Genomic DNA, 25,474 nt, shown 5'->3' with positions numbered 1-25,474 from the left:
CCCTCCACTCCCCCAAAATCGTGGATCCGCCCCTGATTTATAATACAAGTGTTATTTATTAAAATTAAGTACAGTTACTGATAGTTACAGAAATAAAAGAATAAAACAAATGGAAATATAAAAGAAAAACTTAAACGGTCAAATCTGAAGAGAAGAAACGTTGGAAAATTGAGCAAAATTAGCTGGTTTTGACAATAAATTTGCTCACTGTCTGATGACAGGATTTGAAACTGTTTCATGGCTTTAAAATTCCTTGTCTAGTTCTTTGTCTGTCTCACAGTCGCCGAGTTCAATTATTTTCACTTGTGCCCAGCACAAACTGTGACGCTATAGTCCTAAATGAAACAAGTGAAACCAGGTATGTTTTGTAGGTTCTGAAACTCAAATAACAATCACAATATATGACACAGGTGTGCTCAGAATTTGCCCAGGTGTATATCAAGATACTGAATATCAGATGACAAATGTATTTCTTAATCACTTCTCACAAATCATAAAATCAAGGAATAAAAGTGACGAGATACTTTCCTCACATCTACAATCTTGGAACAATTGTTGTTTAATACAGAACTCCGCAATACTTCAGTCTGGACTGATTTAAATTTTGTAATGTGACCACGGTCATGTGCAGTTGTGGATTATTTACTTTGGTCATTCAAGGTATCATAATGAAGCAGTTCTGTTCATGATAAAAAATAAATCTTAAGTTTTGAGACATAACCTCCACCACCTAAAACTATATTTTGAAATTGTTTACATTTTCCTGCCTCTGAAAACCTTTTGAGAACAACAGATGTATTTTATATGACTCCAAACATCATCCTGAAGTGAGTCCTACTTCACAGATATTTATATAGCTGGTGGTGTGGCTGAGTTCTGCAGGATGTCAAGTTGACAGCTTCTCTGCTGCTTTTGTTTTTTACAAATATTCATGATGGAAACAAAAGCTCACTTTTCAGAGTACTGATGATGATGATGATGATGATGATGATGCGAGCTGCTACTGACAGACATGAATTGCATAATTTACACGAAAACCTGATCCTCAAAAACATGAAAACAGAACTGCTCCCTGTACCAGGTACCGTAAACTGCTAACCCCTGACCTTTGATCATTTCAGATCAAGTATTCCAACACAATGCCTGTCTGTAGACACCTTCGTAGGAGGCCACGACAAAAGATCTAAATTAAGGACACATAGGTTTTTCAGCTAATCAGATATCCATATCCATATATGATGTGGCCATACTCAACTTGGAACTTGCCATCCAAGTTCATATTTGAGAAACAGACATCAGATATGTCCTGAGAATTCTTCACTTACTTATTCTGAAAATTCAGAAGCCCTGATGCTTGTTGGCTGTTTAGAAAGTTCACCAGACGCGACCTCTCAGGGAGGTCCTCAGTTCTGCAGAAACAGATGTATTGTATCGGAGTACAAGATCTGAATTTAATAACCTTTTAACAATGTTTCAACATGTCAGTGTCTATCTCTGCTTCTCTTTCTGTCCCTCCCTTCATATCTCTCCTCTCTCCTGTCATCTCTCTCATATCTTCTCTCTTTCCTTGACTGATCTCTGTCATACCGATCTTCATCCACATCACGTCTCAGTTTTCCTGACTCTCTGTCTCTGTACCGGTTGCCATCAACATCTTTTCTTTTCGAACCCTGACTCTCATCCTCAGAATCGGATGAGCTTGATTGCTGTCGTAAATCTTTACGACTAGAGTTACCACTTCTTGATGAATATTTCTCACTTTCAGAATCGGAATTCAATCGCTGTTTGTATTCACGTGACTTTTTTTTCCTCCTCTCATGAGATTCGTCATCTTCGAATCAGAGTTTGAGGGCTGATGTCTCCGATGTCTATTGTCCTTTGACTTTCTACCCTTTCTCTGATGATCATATGGATCAGACTTATGTTTTTGTTGTCTGAACCGGTGATCCTGTTTATGATCCTCCTCTGAGGATGAGTCTTTTCGTGACCTTGTCTGTTCAGATCTACGCTGAAAGGCCTCGCGGTCATGAGGCCTATGTAGAGGGCTCCGACTGCGGTCACCAAGAGAGTATCCTCGCTTGCTGGGTCGTGTTTCTTTTGGTCTAACGTCTCTACTGCTAACAGAGTAAGCTCCCCTTGGATCTGAAATATAACAAAATGCTAAGTTTCTCAAAGCACTTTGAAAACTTTGCAAAAACACTACATTGCCTTTAAGGCCTCAAAAAACCATATTTAATTTGTGCCAAAGTCAACAGGAAGTTCATGGCTGATCTACTGATATTCTGGTGTGACCTGTTCCCCAAACTGCATGAAAATATGTTTGTCCTCCATTTGACCAAATAAATAAGCTATCCACTGGAGAAGCTGGGTGTTTTCCCAAAACATTGTGTTACTCCCCTCTCACTGTGTTCAAACAGACAATCTTCAAGTATGGACTGAAAAACTAAGTCTCGAGCAAAAAGTCAGGCCCCCAAGAAATTATCTGACCAAACTCTGTATGAAACATAGATACTGTAGTGAGTGTGTGAGTGGTGAGTGAGTGAGTGAGTGAGTGAAGTTTTACACCGCATTCAGCAATATTTCAGCTATATGGCTGGGTGTCTGTAAATAATTGAGTCTGGACCAGACAATCCAGTGATCAACAGCATGAATATCAATTCTAATCATCTTCATTGGGATACTGATGACAATGTGTCAACCAAGATGTTAGCAAGCCTGACCACCACATCCCATTAGTCACCTCTTACTTGATAAACATGGGTTACTGAAAATCAATTCTAATCCGGATCTTCACGGGTAGAAACTGAAGTAGCTGTGCCAATTATTTGTATTTGCTGATTGTAAAATTAAAGATGTGAGACATCACTATTATCCTAAACATTCGGTGCACACAAATCAGACCTGTGGGACCTCTATGTCTCTGATGTCTTGGAAGTCAGTTTTTGAATAATTACAAACTTGATGACTCATGTGTTATCCTTGGTCAAAACTCACCATCACTGTCATAGCTGCTACTGCTCTCGGAATCTGAATCTTCGTTTTTTCTTTTAGTGGTCTTCTGCTTCCTCTTTCTTCCTCTCTTTTCAGAATCTACAGAAACATAATGATGGATGTGATATTAGTTGGTTGTTGTTTTACAGTTAAATTCTAAAATTGAAGTATGCCACTATACAATGGAGGTCTTTAAACAACTCAGTCTGGACCAGACAATCTGATGATTGATATCATGAGCACCAATACATATTGTCTGGGTTGGACGACTCACCAAACAACTCACCAAGATCTATGCTTAATCTAACCAAGCATCCCCACAGATAAAGCAAAAAATAATGGGACTTGTAAAATACATAACCGTGCAATCTCAAACATTTAATGGAAAAGGGAAATAACTTCTTTATTGCAATGAGAGCACTCATTGCAATATTTTAAAGAAGTTGACTATCCATAGAACTTGGTTTTCCTTCAGCTATACAACTTCTAAAAGGCCTCTCAAAGAATTTAATGGAATAGCATAGCACTAAATAGATTTGTTTAAATGAAATGTTTACCTTTACAAAGGAAAACTATTTTAAAATAATTTATACTGAGAAGTTATTAGCTGAGTTTTTTCCTGTCATAAATATTTTATACCAGAAAAATAAATTGTGTTTATTTGGCAAGCATAATACATGTTCTTCTGTCACTATACATTTCATACCCCAATGCTACCGTGACCGTATATATGTATATAAGCCCAGTGGTTGATATGGCAGGTGAGGTGAGGTGAAATTCGGTTAAACGTCGTGCTTGAGAATATTTCGCTCATATGGCGATGTGCATGTGTGTGTATGTGTAGGTGTGGCTGCTTGTACTAGCCCAGACTGAAGCTGGTTTTATAGTGCTAGCGCACTGAGATACTGATATGGCACGAGGAGTAGGGTACAATATGAACATATGTTAAAGTGTATATTCTATACCATAACATGAAACTATCCATGTATTGTATTTGTAAGTGATGTCAGTACATATGACAAGAGACCCGTGAAGATCAGGGTTAAAACTGATCTTCAGTAACCCATACTTGTCATTAGAGGCAACTAACAGGATCTGTGGTGGTCAGGCTCGCTGACTTGGCTGACACACGTCATTGTATCCCAATTGCGTAGATAGATGCTCATGTTATTGATCACTGGACTATCTGGTCCAGACTCGATTATTTACAGACCGCCGCCATAGAGTGTGGGGTTAAACCAACCAACCAACCAACATATAACAAGCAGACAACACTAAGGGAGGTAACTCTGATTCCTTACCACCCAGACTGATCATCCGTTAAATATGCAATGACAAGCTATATCCACCCAGTATGCACTTAATCTGGTTATTACAGCTGTGTATTACGACTGTCTCCAAGTTGCTACATCAGACATGCAAATTGCCCCACATCATGGAAAGGTATAAGATAAATATTTTTTTATTACTGTCATAAGTTTATTATACATAAATGCAACAGTGTGACAATGTATTTTCTCCCTGTAATATATTTCTCAAAATAACGGACACCTTAATATGTAATGTCAGTAACTATAGAAACCGGACTGCAGATTAATATGTTTGAATGAATCGCCCCATTGATCACAGCGTGTGTACAATTTGTTGCCATGCTTGTCAACAGAATCACCATTACATGAGTAACCCCCTGTGCAGACTTACTGGGAGTGTTATTCAATAGTTTATTGAGCACGCAGACATTCTCTCTCTGCATAAATCTAAAAAGTAGTTCATGCTTGGGTTATCTTTACAGATATCATTGCATAGATTGTGACACCATGTTTATCGGCCTGGCCCGCATAATACAATTTTTATGCCTAACATATGATAACGATACAGAAACAAAAGAAGTTTATAATGTCATTCTTAAAATTACTCTAAAACAAGAAGCAAATCGTACGTGAATTTACATGAAGAGAATCAAGCATTTACGTAAGAATACTTAGCGATACACCAAGGTGAAGGTCGTTCATGACAGCAGCATATGGTTGTGACTAGTCGCTAATACAGTCCAAACATAACTCATGCTTAAAATAACATCTTTCTGTCTGAAAAGAACAGCAAAATCAGGCAGGATTTTCTTGGCAGTGTTTCTGTTTTCATTGCGGGTAATCATCTCATCAACATCAGTTTCTGATACCTGATGGAATCGATTAGTAGTCTGTATTGTGATCGATAGATCGAAATCCTTGGTAGGTACCTTTCTTAGACGATTGCCTTTCACTCTTGCCTCATAATCTGTACCTTCAATTTGAACGAAGTACTTTTCTTTTCCAAAGTCAATTACTGCAGAACCTCTGTCATCGATTCTTACAGAATCACCAATTTCGAGAACGGGGGCAGCCACGCAATGTAAACTCGCGACGTCATCAGTTAAATGTTAATGTTTTAGCATTCGCATGCCGTGTATGGAGTTTTGTGAAAGTTGTTCGTGGATTGCGTTCACTGGCAAAGACTTCACTTAAACACGCTTAAGGTTGAATTTCGATCCATGGGAAGGAGCATTGTCAATAAGCAATAATATCTTTTACTTGCTCCAGCCAATCCATGAATACGGATGTTTTCATCCAAGCCTTCTGATTGGCTGTCCATGTCACCAGGAGGGACCACTGAGAACAGGAGTAATGGAGATGTTTATTCAACGGACTGTTACCAAGTCAGTTAATACAAGTCTGCTTTACAAAGCATTGTTCTCATAGCAAGTTGATTGTCGGGGACTGTTATTTCAGTCCGTAATCCATAATTGAGAAGTTCGGATTATAAAGCAAGCGTTAAGGTTCCAGTACACTAAGTCAGAATCACATGCTCCCTGAGCGAGTAGCGTATGTAAACAACTGAAGAGATAGAGACTTGTGACAGCTGTGATTGGATGAAATAGTGGAAGATTTTTATGTTTTTTTAAAAGCACATCCATCCAGTAATTAAAACTGACCAAAATGTTAAGTATTTAGTGCTGACATTTTCATCACCATGACTTATGCTTAATGTGTGTACAGATATTTCCAGTAGGTGACCCTTGGTGCGGAACTGGGGTTGATGTGTTCAGCTTCCTGTGCTCGGAAATGTGGCAGGCTAGTTAGCTGCAATTTGTGTTTATATTGTAGTTTAAAGGCTACACTGTACCAATGTGTACATGGAAAGGCTGTTGACATTCTGGATGATTTAAAGAAAAATAATCACAACACTATTTTCAGCTTGTACAATGCATGTTGGTGACTTCACACATACAGCAGGAACAGAAACCTTCACATCCAATGTGGCATTTCGACAAGACGGTCTGAAGTCTGATGTTGGCAGTGTGTAATCAAGCCCACTCCTTTTGCTTCGATATGCTTTAACGCCTAGTAGAAGTTGTGGTACTTGACATGTAGGTACATATTGTACATTTAAGTCCCCCAGTCCAGCTAACGCACCACTATGTCTCGCTTACAAATTCCGTCACTCGGTTTCCCTCAGCCATTAGAAATTCTGACATTGCCTCACTGTGCAGTTTTTCAGTTTGCCAGACATGAATGAAGGGCTGTACATCAACCAATGAAACTGATTAGATGTAAATAACAACAACTGACCCTCGTTAAATGTAACATTAAGGCTCTGAGTTCATATGTTAGTGACATGATAGTGTTTGATATCAATAAATTATCTCCCCTGTTTACCCATAAACACTGTGTTTCTGTCACCCAGTAATCCATAAATCATTGCAGAGAAACACTGTTTTTAGCTGATATGCCAAACACTGTTAATTGAGATTAAATATATTCAGTTTTGGGCAGGGTAACCCATAAATTTCCAAAGTTATGTGGATTATTTCACTTTGTTCCCTTTAAACTGGCTTATACAAGAAATTGGCAAGTCTAACAGCCTCAAAACAATACACAGTAAACAATTTTGATTTCCTGGAAGTATTTCAAACCTTAGCTTGATGAATCAATAGATTCAAGTGTAAGTTCCTATCATGCTGTGGTCTAAAAGTGATTTCATGTTTCAGGGGTCATTTGCCTTGATCGATGTTAACAGACGGCAGGGTACTCTGGTCAGTGTTTCAGACTGCAAATCAAAATTCAAACCCTCTATACTTTCTGGCAAATTCCATCATCCAGCCTTACATATGTCAGGATGTTAAAGCTGCTTAATGTGAAACCTTTCCAATTTCTGGCCTGAATTCCATGATTTTTGTCGTTCAAAACATATTTTGGGTTGATATGATCAAGGCATCTCCAGGGCCACTCATGCATGGAATTAACCAAGGGCCCCCTTCTTTTGTGAAATATGAGTAAACTCCCATGGTATCTGTATGATTATAAAATTTTCTCTATTAATGCTGACATACATTTTGCAAAGCATTGATGAAATAGACATGATATAACTCTCACAGCTCTCTCAACACATCTCTATATTATTGTGCCATATAGACATGTTGGACAGGAAAAAGTATTGAAGCTTCATCCAATTTTATTTTTTTGAGAAGTTACATGTAATTCAGTACATAAATCACAGACTTGCATAGGGCAGATGTTTCCAAATATTTCCTACAGGTTCCACTACACTAAATCAGAATCACATGCTCCCAGAGTGATTACAAAGCACTGTTCTCATAGCAAGTTGATTGAACATCTGAAGAGATAGAGACGTGGCAGCTGTGATTGGATGAAATAGTGTAAGATTTCTATGTTTATTAAAAGCACATCCATCCAGTAATTAAAACTGACCATAATTTCAAGTAATTAGTGCTGTAATTTTTATAACCATGACTATTGCTTAATATGTGTACAGATATTTTCCAGTAGGTGACATTTGGTGCGGAACTGGGGTTGATGCTTTCAGTTTCCTGTGCTTGGAAAATTGGCAGGCTAAGTTAGCCAGAGTCCAAAACGTTTCCATGGGAACCAAGAAAAATAAAAATGACAAAAATCTGTATATAGCAAAAGGCACCACTTTAGTTTGATATATCTACCAATTTTGTTGAAAATATTGGATGTTTTTTTAGTTATGCTCTGGCAATAAAATGATTACGGCCGGATGGAAGGACAGGCGAGTCGTTGACTATATCCTCCCGTATTACATGCCGAGGGGATTAAAAAAATAACGTTACTATAGAAACCTATGGGAAAACATTTGGTGTTGTGTAACGTTAATGATAAATTAAGAATCGTTTTCCCGGGACTCAGAGAGTAGTCCAGATTATGGAGAAAACTGGTTTACAAAGAGTCCAGATTTGACAGATTCCACTGAGTCAATATATTGATGCTAGAATTTCAAGTCAATGACACTCAAACTGCATCCTCCATGGTGACGGTAGTCAAAGGGAGATAAAGCTCACCAGTCACCATGGAGGATGCTCTCTTACTTAGACAAGTGGGGGTGAGTGAGGGAATTTAGGTTTACGCTCCTTATAGCAATATTTGAGTAATATCACAGAGGGGTACACCAGTAATGGTGAAAGTAATGGTTTGGTTTACCATTTCATGTCATATTGATTGTGTAGCGCAGTTGAAACTAGTCACGGGCAGATAAGGCACAGGTGACTAGTCACATGTTTCTAAGAGAATTCAGTTTGTCTCGTGGCGACATGTTCATCAAGTTCGTCTGTTTTCGAGAGCGCATAAATACAGCAAGATAACACAGTAACATGACTTTGATATGTTTGCAATGATTTGGCAATTGTATAAATTATTGTAATTAAATAAATACAAAATATGCAGTCCGTAATATCTTGGTACGACTTTAAGTGATGCACTGTTTTAAACATACAACATAACTGATGTATGTGAAACTAACTTAGTTCCAATAATATTTATCATTGCCTGAAGATTCAGAGTCAGAATCTGCATGTTTTGATTTTTTCTTCTTTTTCTTTTCCTTCTTGCTCTTCTTGGACTTCATTGATGATCCCTTGCTCTGGAGCTTGTTCAGTTTTCTACAATAAAGAATGTTTAGAATTACACCACCCAGTACTAAAAGAGCCTCTCATCAAAGCATCATTTGATATAGGGAGATAAACCAACAGCTTTGTGTACCCCTCTGATAAGTGTTAATTGGCACGGCTCCCACGGCCGAAAGCTATGATTACACAATGCCTTTAGAAAGTGGTCAAATGAGTGGGTTAGACATCTGACTTTGTGTGCTGGCGATTGGGTGCCTGACTCTGAGGGTGTGAGTTCGAATCCCGGATGGGGCTCAACTCAAAAAGTACTAGAATTTGTACTTTACTAAGAAAGTGTAATCCCAAATCTAACACGTTACATTTCACCACTTTCTAAATGGCATTGTGTAATCATAGCTTTTACCATGTAGAGGGCTTGATACCTCGTAATGAAACTTCTGTCGCGATAGTAAATTGACAAAACAAACATGATCACCAAACTGCACAGGTATTGCTGGATGACCTATTATTACCACCAAACTGCACAGGTATTGCTGAATGACCTACATTACTACCACTGCACAGGTATTGCTGGATGACCTACTGCACAGGTATTGCTGGATGACCTACTATTACCACCAAACTGCACAGGTATTGCTGAATGACCTACTATTACCACCAAACTGCACAGGTATTGCTGAATGACCTACTATTACCACCACACTGCACAGGTATTGCTGGATGACCTACTATTACCACCACACTGCACAGGTATTGCTGGTATTATTACCACCACATGCACCTATTGCTGGATTACTATTACCACCACACTGCACAGGTATTGCTGGATTGAATTACCACCACACTGACCTACTATTACCACCAAACTGCACAGGTATTGCTGAATGACCTACTATTACCACCACACTGCACAGGTATTGCTGGATGACCTACTATTACCACCACACTGCACAGGTATTGCTGGATGACCTACTATTACTGCACCCTACTATTACCACCACACTGCACAGGTATTGCTGAATGACCTACTATTACCACCACTGCTGCACAGGTATTGCTGGGTATTGCTGAATGACCTACTATTACCACCAAACTGCACAGGTATTGCTGGATGACCTACTATTACCACCAAACTGCACAGGTATTGCTGAATGACCTACTATTACCACCAAACTGCACAGGTATTGCTGGATGACCTACTATTACCACCAAACTGCACAGGTATTGCTGAATGACCTACTATTACCACCAAACTGCACAGGTATTGCTGAATGACCTACTATTGCTGGACCACCACCACTGCACAGGTATTGCTGGATGACCTACTATTACCACCAAACTGCACAGGTATTGCTGGATGACCTACTATTACCACCAAACTGCACAGGTATTGCTGAATGACCTACTATTACCACCACACTGCACAGGTATTGCTGGATGACCTACTATTACCACCAAACTGCACAGGTATTGCTGGATGACCTACTATTACCACCACACTGCACTGCATTACCACCACACTGCACAGGTATTGCTGGATGACCTACTATTACCACCACACTGACCTATTGCTGGATGACCTACCAAACTGCACAGGTATTGCTGAATGACCTACTATTGCCACCAAACTGCACAGGTATTGCTGAATGACCTATCATTACCACCAAACTGCACAGGTATTGCTGAATGCCTACTATTACCAATGACCTGTCATTGCTGAATGACCTATCCACCAAACTGCACAGGTATTGCTGACCTATGACCACCACTGCACAGGTATTGCTGAATGACCTATCATTACCACCACACTGCACAAGGTATTGCTGAATGACCTACTATTACCACCAAACTGCACAGGTATTGCTGAATGACCTATCATTACCACCAAACTGCACAGGTGAATGACCTATCATTACTACCACACTGCACAGGTATTGCTGAATGACCTATCATTACCACCAAACTGCACAGGTATTGCTGAATTACCTACTATTACTACCAAACTGCACAGGTATTGCTGAATGACCTATTACCTACCATTACCATTGCTGGATGACCAAACTGCACTGCAGGTATTGCTGAATGACCTACTATTACCACCAAACTGCACAGGTATTGCTGAATGACCTACTATTACCACCAAACTGCACAGGTATTGCTGAATGACCTACTATTACCACCACACTGCACAGGTATTGCTGAATGACCTATCATTACCACCAAACTGCACAGGTATTGCTGAATGACCTACCATTACTACCACACTGCACAGGTATTGCTGAGTGACCTATCATTACCACCAAACTGCACCGGGATTGCTGAATGACCTATCATTACCACCAAACTGCACAGGTATTGCTGAATGACTGTTGATCTTTCATAAAAGGTTTACCTTGAGGACAGAAATTACAAAAGCAATGTTCAAAAGCATAAAGTACTTACTTCAAGAGTTTTTTCTTCTGTTTGGGTGTGAGAGACTTTAGAAACAGTACCTCAGGGTCATCTTCATCATCTGTGTCAACGACCTACAACAAACAGGTAAAACATGGGTAAGGACTATTCACTAATGATTGGTTTAGTTTGGTTTGGTTTGGTTTGGTTGTTGTTTAATGTAGCACTCAGCAGTTTTCCAGCTATATGGTGACAGTCTGTAAACAATCGAGTCTGGACCAGACAATCCAGTGATCAACAGCATGAGCATTGATCTACGCAATTGGGATACGATGACATATGTCAACCAAGTCAGCGAGTCTGACCACCCGATCCTGTTAGTTGCCTCTTACGACAAGCATGTGTTACTGCAGATTCTAACCAGGATCTTCACGGGTTTCACTAATGACAATTAGTGATGAACACTACATATATTTTAGTCATTACCACAAAGGTGACAGAAAGCAGTGTCACAGTGTTCTCAGAAATTGTGATAAAATGCCTCAGTATCTATCAATATGTGAAGAAAATGACACACAATTAGATACTATATTTTCCTATTCATTTATATAAGGCCAGGCCAATTTTATTTCTTGTTTTAACGTTTATTTGTACTCAGACAACCTAAAGGCAGGAGGGAAAAAAAATAATAATGAATAAATCACCAGTCAAAGTAACGTTCCTTTTAAATACTAAAAGTATTTTACTTTTGGCAATTTCTGAAGTGTATATGAAGCAATAAAAAAAATCTAAAAAGAACCCAATATTTTTTTGCAAATTTACTTTTTGGGCCAATAAAAACCCATTAGGATTCTTTTGTTTTGTTCTTATTCTTGAAAAAAAATACGACCGGCAGATATGTAGAAAAAGAAATTAAATTGGTCTGGCCTAAAGTGAATTATTCACAAATGCCTTTCTAGAAAGTGTGATTTTGGAGCAACAAATTAACAAGTTCTCCTGCCATAACAAAATACATGCAGATCTCCTACTTGTTGTCACTTGGAAAGTTAGATGAAATTGCAAAGATTTTGGAAATACCTACATGAGTATACGTGAAGCTTACTTCTAGTGTCCCCTCCCATAATATGGCTCAAATATTGCTAAAAGCATTTTATAACTAAACTCACTTACTCACTCAAACCAACCTACCTTCTTTTCATCCTCGCCTTCCATCAACCTTCCCATGATGCTCTTCTTCATCTGGAAGCCATCTTCCTTCAGGCTCTCCAGCAACGATGAAGTTGTGTTCTCAGCTATGGAAACATATAAAGTTGAATACAGATGATAAAGTTATTCCAGGCACACAAGATATACATACATGCACTGTTCGAAATTAGCTGCTTGCCAGTTGGCCAAGTGCAAGTGACTTATCCATTGGACAAGTAACATTTCTGTACAGCTGTCTCGACTGTCACTGTTGTTTACATTGAACAGATTATAGGAAACCCTGGCAAAATATTAAGCAGTTTTGTTGAACACTGATAGTTACTAACATACATGTTTGTTTGTCTGTTTGTGTGCACTCTCCAGCTACATTACATAGGCTGGTATGAAATCAAGTCCAGACAGGATAACAAAAGTACCATCCTTCACCATTTTTGGGTGTGAGCAGGGGTGGAAATAACTTTAAAATTGATAGTGTACTCCGGTACAGTGGCACATGTAAAGTCACTTGCCCTGATAATTTGTCCACTATACCAACCGTTTTCTTCTTATACACAACATAATTAACATTGGAAAGTCAACTGGACACCGGTACAGTGTGATATAAAAATTTGCTTGCCCGACAGAAAAAAACACTGGACTCGGACATCGGGCAATGGGTTATTTCCATCCCTGGTGAATGAGTACGGTTTTAGTACGACAATACTATCGCGACACCACGTCAGAAAAGAGCTTCACACATTGTACCCAGGAGGGGAATCAAACCAAGTCTTCAGTGTGAGGAGCAAATGCTTTACCCACTAGGCTATCCTTCCCTGTTGGTATGATGAGGATGGGGATCAAACCTCCATCCCTCTGCTCTCAGATGTGCTCTCAATACAGAAACTGACCAATCAGATGACTAGTGAGTGAGTATAGTTTTACGTCACTTTAAGCAATATTCCAGCAACATCACGCCAGGGGACACCAGAAATAGGCTTCACACATTGTACCTATGTGGGGAATTGAACCCAGGTCTTTGGCGTGACAAGTGAATGCTTTAAACACTAGGCTACCCCACCGCTCCACAGATGGCTAGACTCGGTAAGCAGAAATGACAAATAATCTTACGTTGAGGCGGCTCGGCAGTCAGGTTCCTTCCAAAGAGAGGACAAATCTTGTCAGTATTGACGTGACCCCACTGTCGACACTTGATACATCGGACATTGCGCACCTCAATACCAAATGGCTGATCTCGAATTGTTTCATCATTCTTGGCATATCTGTGAAGAGAAACTCACTGAATTCATCCTTACAGTCAAAGGTTAAAAAATAACTCAACATGTACCAGTGTATGAATTAATTTTGAAAAGTCACAGGCCAGGAGGGCTAGTTAAGTAGTAAACATGTTGCTAGCCCACATCATACTTCACTGGCCCTGCAAAATATCAATATCAAAATGCACATTTTGGTGTGATGTTTGGTAATTGAAGATGGTAAGTTATTGGGTGTCAGGCCAGGAAAGACATATTTCCAAAATGACTATTGCCGGGAAGGCCACATTTCAATTACATGGCTGTAGCCGGTAAAGCCACATTTCCAATAGATTAATTAATTAATGGATTACCGTAACCGGTAAAAGACTGTTCCTACGCTAAACGCCAAAAGAAACGTTACCCTCCTACCATCTATGAATTACTTAAATACAGAAATATGTTAGAAGGTATTAATTAGTTAACAAGAAAGCTTAACAACCCAGCTTTATGCAAATCACAAGCCAAATTCTCAAACGCATTCATATTTAGGTAAATTGCATCTTTTTCAGAAGAGTTAAATTGTCCTATTTTCGACCATACTGACATAAACCAATAACAGAGATTTAGATGTCCAAAAGAAAGGTTGAAATAAAATTCTGCTTAAGACAGAGATAAACCATTTAAAGTCACCATTTTTCAATCATTAAAACAAGAAACAACTGTTGTCCCTATGATTTCAGTCTTTAAAACATTTTCTGCTGATTTGCATGAGTGAAAACAAATACGTGTCTTTGATATTGTGAAAAAGTGTTTAGGGCTCCCAAAATTGAAATAGTAGGACACTAGGACCACTTAAATTTTGAACACTGAATATCCTCTAGCGGATGAGACGAGTACATGTTTTATTGAAATCTCAACTGAGACTGCATGCCACTGTTTCCGTAACAACATCAAATACATAACATTGTTGCTATGACAGCAGAAATATATATCTTTTATCACTTTTCATTGCAATACTTCAATTCTGATATTCAGTGTTTACTTTCCCACTATGTGAAGAGCTTAAACAATAATCAGCTGCCTGCCTCGAACATGACTACCTGGTGTGTAATCATAAAAATAGTTTGGGTCCATGGTTACGACCCGGGCTAATCTTTACAGGTCTAGCCAAAGAGCTAAGATATCAGGCTCGACAACTGACTTGCTGGTTTAAATTCTATTTCTGTGATATTCTTGTTGTTTTCACTGTCCTTTGTCGATAGATTTTTATAATCTAACTTTATTTACTAGGAATTTAAGGGGCAGAAGAGAAAGAGTATGGTTTTACACCCTTTTATCAATATAACAGAACTGACTGACTGACTGAGTTTGGTTTTACGCCACTTTTAGCAATATTCCAGCAACATCATGGCGGGGGAACACCAGAAATGGGCTTCACACATTGTACCCATGTGGGGATTCGAACCCGGGTCTTCGGCGTGACGAGCCAACGCTTTAACCACTAGGCTAACCCACCACCCCCAATATAACAGGAATATCACCATGGGGTAAATCAGAAATGGGCTTCACACATTGTATCCATCTGGGGAATCGAACCCGGGTCATTGACGAGAAGAGTGAACGCATACACCACTAGACTACCCCATACCCCTAAAGGGGCAGGAAGGGGGCAGAATCTCAAATGGGGATGAATATGACAGTCCATGAAATATATCAGCATGACAGCATTTCCAAAAAGTGTCACACCTGGTCATTCAGACTACTAGCAAATAAAGAATTAATAAGACAAATAACATTAAAAATCATTTTCTTAAAGACATCAAAGAATGTAACACTCCTACTGCAACAACACTATTCACAGACACCACCTTACTTATTAACACTCCACTATCTATAAGTGGAGCTTCAAAAATGTTTGGTTTGTCAAGCCAAGGTTACGACCCGGCCTACTCTTCGTCAGGTCTAGCCTAGGAGCTAAGGAGCCTGCGAATTAGAGTTGCTCATGATACTTAAGTGACCACAATACCTTTATCTTCCACCTAGTTTCATGATATCATTGTACACCTATTTAAATTATATGGTCATTTTTTTCATTTAAAAATTGGTTTGTATATCGTGAAATATTCTAAAGAACACAAACTGATGCAAATTTTTTTTTTTTTTGTGGTTAATTGACAGGTAGACATTTCATGATTAACTTTATAGTGAAGGCAGAATTGGATTTTTAAAACATATGCAGAGTTGTCTCCCTTCAATACCTGGGATGGATTGACAGATCTACAACTCTAAATATTCATTATTGAACACACTAGCCAAAATGAGAAATCAACACATGACAATTTAAGAAACATATACAGTGGAAACCTGATAAGTAAAATTTCAAGGGACTCGCCAAAATTGTTTACTTATCAGGTATTTTACTTATCCAAACTTATAAAACCTGCAAATGACAACCATATGCATGTATATGTATGCATATGTAACAATGAACAACTTATCAGGGCTGGCCTCCAGTTGTCAGTGTATTGTCAACTGCTTGACGCCAGCGAGCTGTAAGTAGGATGTTTGTTTGACTGGAGACTGACACGACTGCCCCTCATGTCGGATTATGTGGTGATCGCCAATTTAGTTATCCAGTCTCTTTTGTTAAGTAATTTACTTCCAGGGACCTTGAGAGACATTTAGTTAAGCGGAATTGTTTACTTATCCGAGTTTAGTTAACCAGACTCTAATAGTGATAATTAATGAAGAAATTTGCCGGGACCAAAGAAAAGTGTTTACTTATCAGGTCTGTTTAGTTAAGCGGTCTTTACTTAGGCGGTTTCCACTGTACTCAAATATTTTTGTTTGTTTCGTGTCTTTCATACATCAAATCGGGCTAAGATAGTGCTCAATCATGCACCTTTCATACCTGTATTAAATTCTCATACTATTCTGGATAATGAAAATACAACAGCACGTAGAACTGACACTAGAATAGATCATAATTAAATGTTAAGCAGCATATATTCTTCTGCAATGAAAAATTTCATTGACAGGGTGTTAGTTGATCATGTTGATCGACCAGCATTCATTGACATATTTTCCGAGAATCCTCATCTCAACACCTTTTAGTGCCGTGTAATTACTTCTGGAAATCGGTTTGTAGACAAGCAGGTTTTAACACAAAATACTGCCCCATTTAACAGCAATTTGTGCCCTGCTCTGAACACTTTTTTGGTGATGTGACACACGTAAAAATATGAATTGGCTGTTTCATTCTAACATTCAACATTTCAAAGCTTTCATTAACAATTTTAGTTTATACAACATGAAAAGTTATAATCCATAAACATTTTGGTCCTTGAACATGGTATTTCGACCATATTAGATACAACTTTATTCTCATGTCTTAGATTGTATCAATCTCTTACAGCTGCGTAAATAATCACTGTGTACAGTGAGTCTTGATTACTCGGACAGTCAGTTGACTATAACACTCTGTCATGTGGGCCATGATAATAATGACAATAGCCAAGCTGCTGTTATCTAATGTGTATCGACTACAGTATGTTTGATTTCATTTGAGACCGATGAATTGTTCACTAACACAATATCTAATACATGCAACAAAACCAAATTCTGCACAGTCACATGTCCCTAACGCTGATGATTCGTCCCATAATTTTGGACAGCCGAATAAAAAAAGTTGTTTTACAAACGATCATTATTTTCGGTAACCTCCCAAAACCCCTACAGCCCATAACCCCTACAGCCTATCACAACAAAGTTCTTGGTCCAGTGCACTGCTAATCTCCTGCCTGTTACCTATTTCATACAATGGACCAGCCCAAACACTTAGAAATTAAGAGAATGATTTTAATGAGCAACAAGAAGACAAAGTCATCAATATCCCCCGCAATGGCAAAATACTCTTCATGATTATGTCTACGAGTTATGATTATGTCAAATATTTAGGTGTGTATATAGAAAAGTGGAAGGAGAGTATTGAAAGGTTTTTAAAGTTCTGCTCCAGAAAGCAGCACTGTCACCAATTTCAGTCAAACTTGTTGCCATGGAAATGCCAAAAATATTCTATTGAGAATTCCCAAACTACTAAAAGGCACCAGTACACCACCAGAGCCATGTATGTGCCAAGTTTGGTGAAGAAATATTGAACGGTTTTAGAGTTCTGCTCCGGAAAAGAGCACTACCACTAATTTCAGTCAAAGTCGAACTTGTTGCCATGGAAACGCCACAAATATTTTATTCAGAATTCAAAAACTACCAAAAGGCACCAGTACACCACCATATCTATCCATGTACCTAGTTTGGTGAAGAAATATTTAACGGTTTTAGAGTTATGCTCCGAAAAAGAGCACTACCACTAATTTCAGTCAAAGTCGAACTTGTTGCCATGGAAACGCCAAAAATATTTAATTCAGAATTCCAAAACTACCAAAAGGCACCAGTACACGACCAGTTCCATGTATGTGCCAAGTTTGGTGAAGAAATACTGAACGGTTTTAGAGTTCTGCTCCAGAAAAGACAAATGTGCACGGACGGACGGACCGACGGACGGATGGAGTCCATTTTAATACCCCCACAAAACACGTTGCAGGGGATAATAACCAAACTAAGACTTTGAGAGAATGGTTTTAATGGATGATGACAAAAGTATTCTAACAAAAGTTAAATAATATTGAACTTGAGGTTTTATTAACTTCATTAAATATCATAACATATTAAATGCTTTTATGTTTTATTTTTCTACATATTATCAACCTCAAGCAAATTGGTTTTGCTATGTTCCAGCCTCTCGATCCCCATTTTATTTCACTTGTTATCTTTGCACCCCCCAAAACATGAAATCTGAAATAAATGCATTACAAACTTCAGGAAACAAAATGTGCAAGAAACATTTTGTGTGTTTGAGATAGGTAGAAGTCCGCTAGAATCAAACTTAGATATTAAAGTGCATCCAATATAATACTGAACATATTTGATGGGATATTTTCTGAGGGCATACCCTTATCCAAGAGGTACCAAATGACAGATCGTTTTTCATTTTCTGCAAAATGTTTTAAAGGAATATTGTACCCCAAATGTATTATGATGACTAATATCTCGTTAACCACATTACCCACATATGTGAAATTTTGGATATGGTTTTTCTAATAATTTCTTCAAAATATAATGGAAGTTTTTCAAACATTGGACATCGGGAATATGGGCTGACTACCTTTTTTAACACCCCTTGTACATACCACCCCAAGTCATCTCAAATTATTTATCTCAGTTTACTATCTCCAACACTATTAAAACAGATATTATTACGATTTGCAAAATCTGCCTACTCACTATGTACATCAGAAAGCTAAAAAAACAAACTAGTTCAATTATTTAAAATGAATTATTAAAACCCCACCAACAACAGCACAATCTTAATCCCTTCTCATCTGTATACTCTATGCAGCTCACACTGTACACTCCACCCTGTAGTCTCTCCTTTGGGTCAGTTTATTATCCCAGACAGGTAAATGCCGTGTGTGTTTAAGGGGTACTAGGATGTAGGGGTTATCGGCTGTAGGGGTTTTGAGAGACAACCTTATTTTCGCTATCTTTACGAGGTGGGCCCACTGGCCGGTAAAACAGCCAGGGAAGTGCATTGCATGCGTGAAATTGAAATTTCACAACACACTTGTTAATTACCTAGCTGTTCTACCAGCGATTTGGTTTTGTTGCAATTATTAGATTTTGTGTTAGTGTGCAATTCATCAGTCATGACAGAGGGTCATAGGTCAGCTTCCTGTCAGTTTACGCTAGAACGTTAGGACCACAGATCCTATCCATAAAATGTTTGCAGCACTGTGCTGTATGTAAGCTTATGATAAACCATAGAGTTACAGTAGGTTGTAACTTTATGATCACTTTGTAGATTGTATATTATTATAGTCTTAACTTGTTAGTCGTTTTGATAGAAACACACATATGTACATGATATAAATTATACATAACTTAAGACTTAAGAGTTATGAGGGACTTTAAAAGTATATCTGAAAAAGAAAGATTCAAACCTAAAATAATGCAATCAGTCTATAAAAAGATACCTTGATAAAATATATACAATTTGTAAATCGGGACCCTGGTGTCTAATCATGGCAATACAGTCCTCTGAATCCAAGATTCTATGATAACCATATCTATGATTAGATGCCATGGTCAGAGGACTTTAACGTATTTCAACCCTGACCAATATTAACAAAACCTTAGCTCCTGATATGTTTAAACCGCAGTGTTTTGATGACCATATTTTAACAGATGCTCACGAGCTTTATGCTTAACTGCGAAAAACACCAGTAAACAGTTCATTCAGGACCAAACTGAGCAGACTTATCACCTAAATCAATGTATGAAATAAGGCCCGTCCGACGGCCGAGACAGGCTAGATTTCTGGCGGACGGTCTAATTTTACAGCTAGCCAGCCCGATGGCCGGGTGAAAAAATATATTCAGAAAACGCATCCATTGGCACTGTCTATTTAGTATTTAAGAAGGACTGGTTAAATCTCTTGTGGGCTAGTAAGTTTTTGAAGTTACCAGCCCAGATGTATGGCTGGGTTTTTTGGCTTATTTTACACACTGCCTAAATATTACTTACACATATTGATCAAACAATACGATAATAAAATTTCTATATTATCTGTTCGTTTATGTGAATATACAGTTATGAAAAGGCTTTTATGCACAAGGCATACAATTAATTAAAACATATTACAAAAGAAAAGACATGATAATATTTATTTATGAAAGGACGAACCATTAGACCTGAAGTAAGTAAAAGATTAGCTGGTAATTTGATGTTATCTCTTCAATTTGTTAGCCTTAGGTGTGGTCTTTGTGGGTTCCAATACCCCCGCTGTTTGGTGATCATGAAAGTGGTAAATCATTGGGCAAAAAGATTGGTTGGTTGGTATGTTCTTTAACGCCTGAGTCAGCAATATTCGGATTTATGACAGTGGCCTGTAAAGAATTAGAGGCTTGACCAGACAATCCAGTGATTGACATCATGAGCATTGATCTATGCTATTGGGATACAATCATGTGTTAACCAAGACGGCGAGCATGACCTCCTGATCCCATCAACTGCCTCGTATGACAAGCATGGGTTGCTGAAGATCAATTCTTACATCTTCATAGGCCACAAAGTTGTTTGCAAAAAACGAAAAAGAGTAATAATAAAATGACTTTGTTAATGTTCTACCAACAATATATTTAACGAACAACAAGAAAAAGAGGAATTGTTTTATTTTTAGGTGCAACTTACGCCTCACGAGGAGCGTTGTACTTCCTCTGCCACTCAAACTTTATCTCCTGTTCCCCATCATCTTCCTGCTGCAACCAACGGGTTACATGTAATATGTAAGTAAACAGTCATCAGAAAAGAAGTTTGATGAAAGTGTTACCCATAGATAAGCCGAACTTCTTCTACAGGCTGTTTTTTGGGGTCTCCAAAATTCAGCTTATCTATGATAATATACGGTAAGTGATCACATTATTATGTAACATGTAAGTAAAATGTAAGTCAAGGATGGATAAACCTAGATTGCCAGACGTCCTTGTCATGCAGAAAATCAGTACACTCGCCATCTGTGCTGGTGACCAACACAATTCATAAAAAAAACTTGGAATATATTTTTACAGGAAAACAAATCTTTTTCATTTCCATTAACATATCTATGTACATTTTTAAGTTTCAACCTTTTCAGAGTTGATGATTATTGAACACTGTTGGTCCTGTCGAGCCAAAAAATTCATACCTCTTTCTTCTTCATACCTGGTGGAGCATCATACAAGAAACTCAGCCCCAGTTTTGCCTTCTCATCTCCTAGCAAGGCCCTGTAATCAGAGTCAGTAATGATATAACAATGTGGTAGCTTGTATTATCCATCACATAATTAGTTCAGTATTAGGGGTGAAACGGTATACCGCTGTATTAATGGAACCGCAGTATTTTGCCTTGGTTCAGGATACCTCAATGCAATCCAAATCAAAAATTCGGTTTTCGTATCGTTCTTCTATCTAATCACAAAATGACAGTTTTGTTCATTCAAAATAAGCTGCCATATAGCTTGAATATAAGCTGCCACGGTGACATAGCTTGAATATTGCTGAGTGCGGCGTAAAACTAAACTCACTCACTCATTCAAAATAACAAAGATTATCGTTATGTTATGTAATGTCAGTGTAGATAGAAGTACATGACTGGGTTGAAACACTCAAGGGTGAAACTGACTGGAAGTTTCAGGACTGATATGTGAGGGTCATGATGGGTCATGTTGCAAGTCGGTCTTCAAGGACCAATGACATAATTTATTATTCCTTGGCAACCTCGATTTAGTATTTGTTACTTGCAAAGGATACTAGAATAACCACATGATTCCAACCTAGAGAGATTTAACAGGTGCAAGCTCTGTTTGTGCATAAACTTCTGAATAAAATATCTTAATAATGCAAACAAACCAGTTTTAATATTGCATTAAAACAGTGCAACTGGAATTTGACTGGTGCAACTAGTTTTTGGCTTAGGTTGCACTGGTGCAAGTAGGTTAACCTCCTAAGTCAGTCCTGTGGACAGTGCTAACATTTTCAAAAATCTTTCCTACACTGGTAAATTCAGATAGTCAGGTTTTGTTCTTGTTGTCAATTTTCTGCATTATGATCATATCCCATATACCGAACAGAAACGGACTGAACCAAAGGCCTTGTACCTTTGTAAGAGCATACTGTTTCAACCCTATTCAGTTTCCACATGATCAGCAAGCGAGTCAATAAAACCCATACAAAATCCATATATTAATGATTTCTTGCACTCTGCATCATCAAGGTTTTATCCAAGGCAAAATAATGTGTCCTACATCTTGAATCCATAACACTAATCAAAGTAGGCAGCAAGTTACATATAACTGACATTGCCATTTTGGTGAACAATACGCTCAAATTTCAGAATTTCACAGGTTATTTTTCTTTAAACTAAGACTGAATAAAAAATTGAAGTTCTCTGTACTCATCTATAGTATAATATCTGAAGTTTCATAACAGGTGCTGTGGTATGATATCAGTAAAATTCTTAGAAATCAAGTGAAGCAAGTCACTTGCTGGACTCAGACCTAAAACACCATTACCATGGTTACTGACAGCCCCTGGAGTCGGTTCCACAAAGCTATTCTACTGGCAAACAAGGATAAGTTGAGCACCGACCTAACAATTGACCCGTATTAGCATGTATGAGTGCCGCCCACTGGCACTTGCCATTGTGAGTGAAGGGGCCCCAGGTTGTCAGCGATCAAGTGTAGTGCTACACCGACCATGTGAGAGTTTTATGTCCTTGTTTGCCAGTAGTGCATGGTAACTCCACCACTTTAACAAAGACACGACTCTCACTGCGCTAGGATCAGTTGAGGAATGGGCATCTGGACACTAAAATAGATATGTCAAGGAAAATCGCTCTCGTCTCACCTGTTGCTTAGCATCTCTTGTTCTTTTTGATATTGGTTCATTAGATCCTCTTGCTTTTTCTTTTCATAGGTGGTCTTTTGTTGAGCCATCCATACCTGGAAAGATAGAAGTACATGACTGGGTTGAAACACTCAAGGGTGAAACTGACTGGAAGTTTCAGGACTGATATGTGAGGGTCATGATGGGTATGTTGCAAGTCGGTCTTCAAGGACCTTTCGTCAGAATTTATTATTCCTTGGGGTTAGTGAAAAACACAACACAAAAATAAAATGTGAAATATCTCTTTTGAAATTCAGATTGTCAGTCTCTGTAAGGAAACATTCAGACAGTTGGTTCTGCTTTTAATTCACTGCTGCAAATTTGTGGTTTGCAGATACCAAATTCTGTTTGGTCACATGTCATATATGAAACAACAGCAACATCTAAATTTATGCTAAGCTGTTGTTCAGTGACATTTTACGATAATATATTATGATGAAATTCAGACTCAGTGTATGTGTATGCCTGGATATAGGGTACCAGTCGAATTGCCCCAGCAAATTTGGTCAAATTGCCCCAAGAGGGGCTTATTGAACGCGTGTAGATTTAATTATTCTAGTAAGATGGACTGTTCCTGAGTACAGTTGTTCCAAATGTGACTGCAATAATAAAAAATCGGTAAGATGAAAGATTTATAGATAATTTCTAAACTTTTACCTGCTAGTCGATGTTTCAACTTCTTAAGCAGTAGTGGGCAACTGAATTCAATGGACTCTACTTTTCATAGAGTTTATATGAATATCCCAGTTACAGTTATTTCGAAGGGTAAAGCATAGATGTTTGTGATATTATTTGTCTTGAATTAACCGATCGTTCATTGTAAGATCAGATTTGATGTTTCTGTTTAGTTGTCTACTAAACTGTATTGATTTCGTTTTGTTAGGATTGAATGAAGCATTCCATTTTTTGGCCCAATTTGAAATTCTAAATAGGTAATTATTTAAACAGTCTGCAGCTATGTCAGGGTTATCAGTTATAACATGTAGAGACGTGTCATCTGTGAAAAATCTATTTGTGTGATTATATAAACATTTGATCTAATTTTTGTACTTCTTTATATAAGCATTAATAACATGCATAATAATTGGTATTTGTGTTTTCTATACAGGGATATTCCTTTTGCTTTTATGAGTTTACTAATGGGACTTTTATCAGAAATATTACTTCCTTATAACGTTTATATGAAGAATATAATATCAAAGTTGACAAAAACTAAACATTTATAGCATATATTTAATCATTTTAAATAAAGTGGGCCATTCATTTTGACTACCCCCTGAGGCAATTTGACCAAAAATATGGGGCAATTTGACCAAATTTGCTGGGGCAATTCGACTGATACCTGGTTGCAGCCACCATTTTGCTGAGTGAGTGAGTTTAGTTTTACGCGCCACTCAGCAATATTCCAGAGTTTTTACTGGGCGGTGGGATAAGCCTAGAAGTGTTTGCTCATCACACCGAAGGCCCCGGTTCAATTCCCAACATAGGTACAATGTGTGAAACCCATTTCTGGTGTCCCTCGCTGTGATATTGCTGGAATATTGCTAAAAACGGCGTAAAACTAAACTCACTGACCATTTTACTGTAACAATAAAATTCAATTTCACTGGAAATGGGTGACATAAACATCATACGTCTTCACATATCATGAAAACAATGTAAATAAAGACCGATTATGACCATATTAGAGATATTTATGATAAAAGCAAGCTATTTCTCCAACATTCAAAATGGTTACTAAACTGATAAGACGACATCACACCAATAACAATCGATTTGTTTATAGTATATTAGCAATCGATTATAGTACATTAGTTTATAGCTAGTATAACTGGTAAGAAAAGAGATGTTAACCAGGTTTATAATTCTGATCAGTTCACCAATCACACTGCGACTGGGGCAATATGCTGAAAATGACGTCTGAGAAGTAATATTCAGTCGTCACAATGGTGTAACTCACTCGTTTTATGTTATCCTTGCTAGCTGGATGGAAGAACTTCTTGGTCATATAATTGTTGAAACCCTTCCCCATCTTGATCTGTATGTGCGCACCAGTCGAGAGAAATATCTGAATATATAGGTCTATAAATGAAACGTTTCTCTGTCGTCTAAATACCGGAAGTACATCTTTTGCAAACTCCTTGCAGCGAATCCTATGCCTTCGATTTTGAGAGAAACACACGCAATGTACAGAG

At 38.1% G+C, this 25,474-nt stretch overlaps 2 protein-coding genes across 3 annotated transcripts in view; one reads left to right on the top strand and one right to left on the bottom strand.

The window, feature by feature from the left end:
• Window positions 1-1,562: 1,562 nt before the first annotated feature.
• Window positions 1,563-25,422, bottom strand: LOC124253862 (corepressor interacting with RBPJ 1-like). 2 transcript variants are annotated; one of them, XM_046687712.1, is made up of 10 exons: window positions 25,240-25,422; window positions 23,241-23,335; window positions 21,542-21,620; window positions 21,049-21,116; window positions 13,619-13,770; window positions 12,494-12,597; window positions 11,357-11,439; window positions 8,835-8,947; window positions 2,995-3,090; window positions 1,563-2,142 (listed from the first exon to the last, which is right to left on the bottom strand). In XM_046687712.1, exons 1-10 carry the CDS (start codon window positions 25,309-25,311, stop codon window positions 1,775-1,777), a joined length of 1,230 nt encoding a protein of 409 aa, XP_046543668.1. In that variant the 5' UTR covers window positions 25,312-25,422; the 3' UTR covers window positions 1,563-1,774. The 2 variants fall into 2 exon arrangements, with proteins under 2 accessions (XP_046543668.1, XP_046543669.1); XM_046687713.1 differs by having other exon boundaries at window positions 21,049-21,113.
• LOC124253863 (oxidoreductase NAD-binding domain-containing protein 1-like) overlaps window positions 25,423-25,474 on the top strand; it is a 34,555-nt gene continuing 34,503 nt past the window's right edge. Inside the window, exon 1 of the mRNA XM_046687716.1 lies at window positions 25,423-25,473. The gene's annotated coding sequence lies outside the window, so the exon portion shown is untranslated. The remainder of the gene's footprint in view (window position 25,474) is intronic.

Source organism: Haliotis rubra, unplaced genomic scaffold (assembly GCF_003918875.1).
Source record: "Haliotis rubra isolate DU_JTF1 unplaced genomic scaffold, ASM391887v1 Scf556, whole genome shotgun sequence".
NCBI lineage: Eukaryota > Metazoa > Mollusca > Gastropoda > Lepetellida > Haliotidae > Haliotis > Haliotis rubra.
The sequence above is the reverse complement of the archived record's forward strand: the minus strand, read 5'-3'. Positions and strand labels throughout refer to the sequence as shown.

Excerpts from the sequence above, each read along its gene's own strand:
- LOC124253862 (XM_046687712.1), bottom strand. The coding sequence starts at position 25,311 with ATGGGGAAGGGTTTCAACAATTATATGACCAAGAAGTTCTTCCATCCA. Across the intron at positions 21,117-21,541 it reads CAGGTATGAAGAAGAAAGAG|CAGGAAGATGATGGGGAACA; the intron begins GTATGAATTTTT and ends CGTTGGTTGCAG. Across the intron at positions 3,091-8,834 it reads TTCTGACTCTGAATCTTCAG|ATTCTGAAAAGAGAGGAAGA; the intron begins GCAATGATAAAT and ends ATGTTTCTGTAG.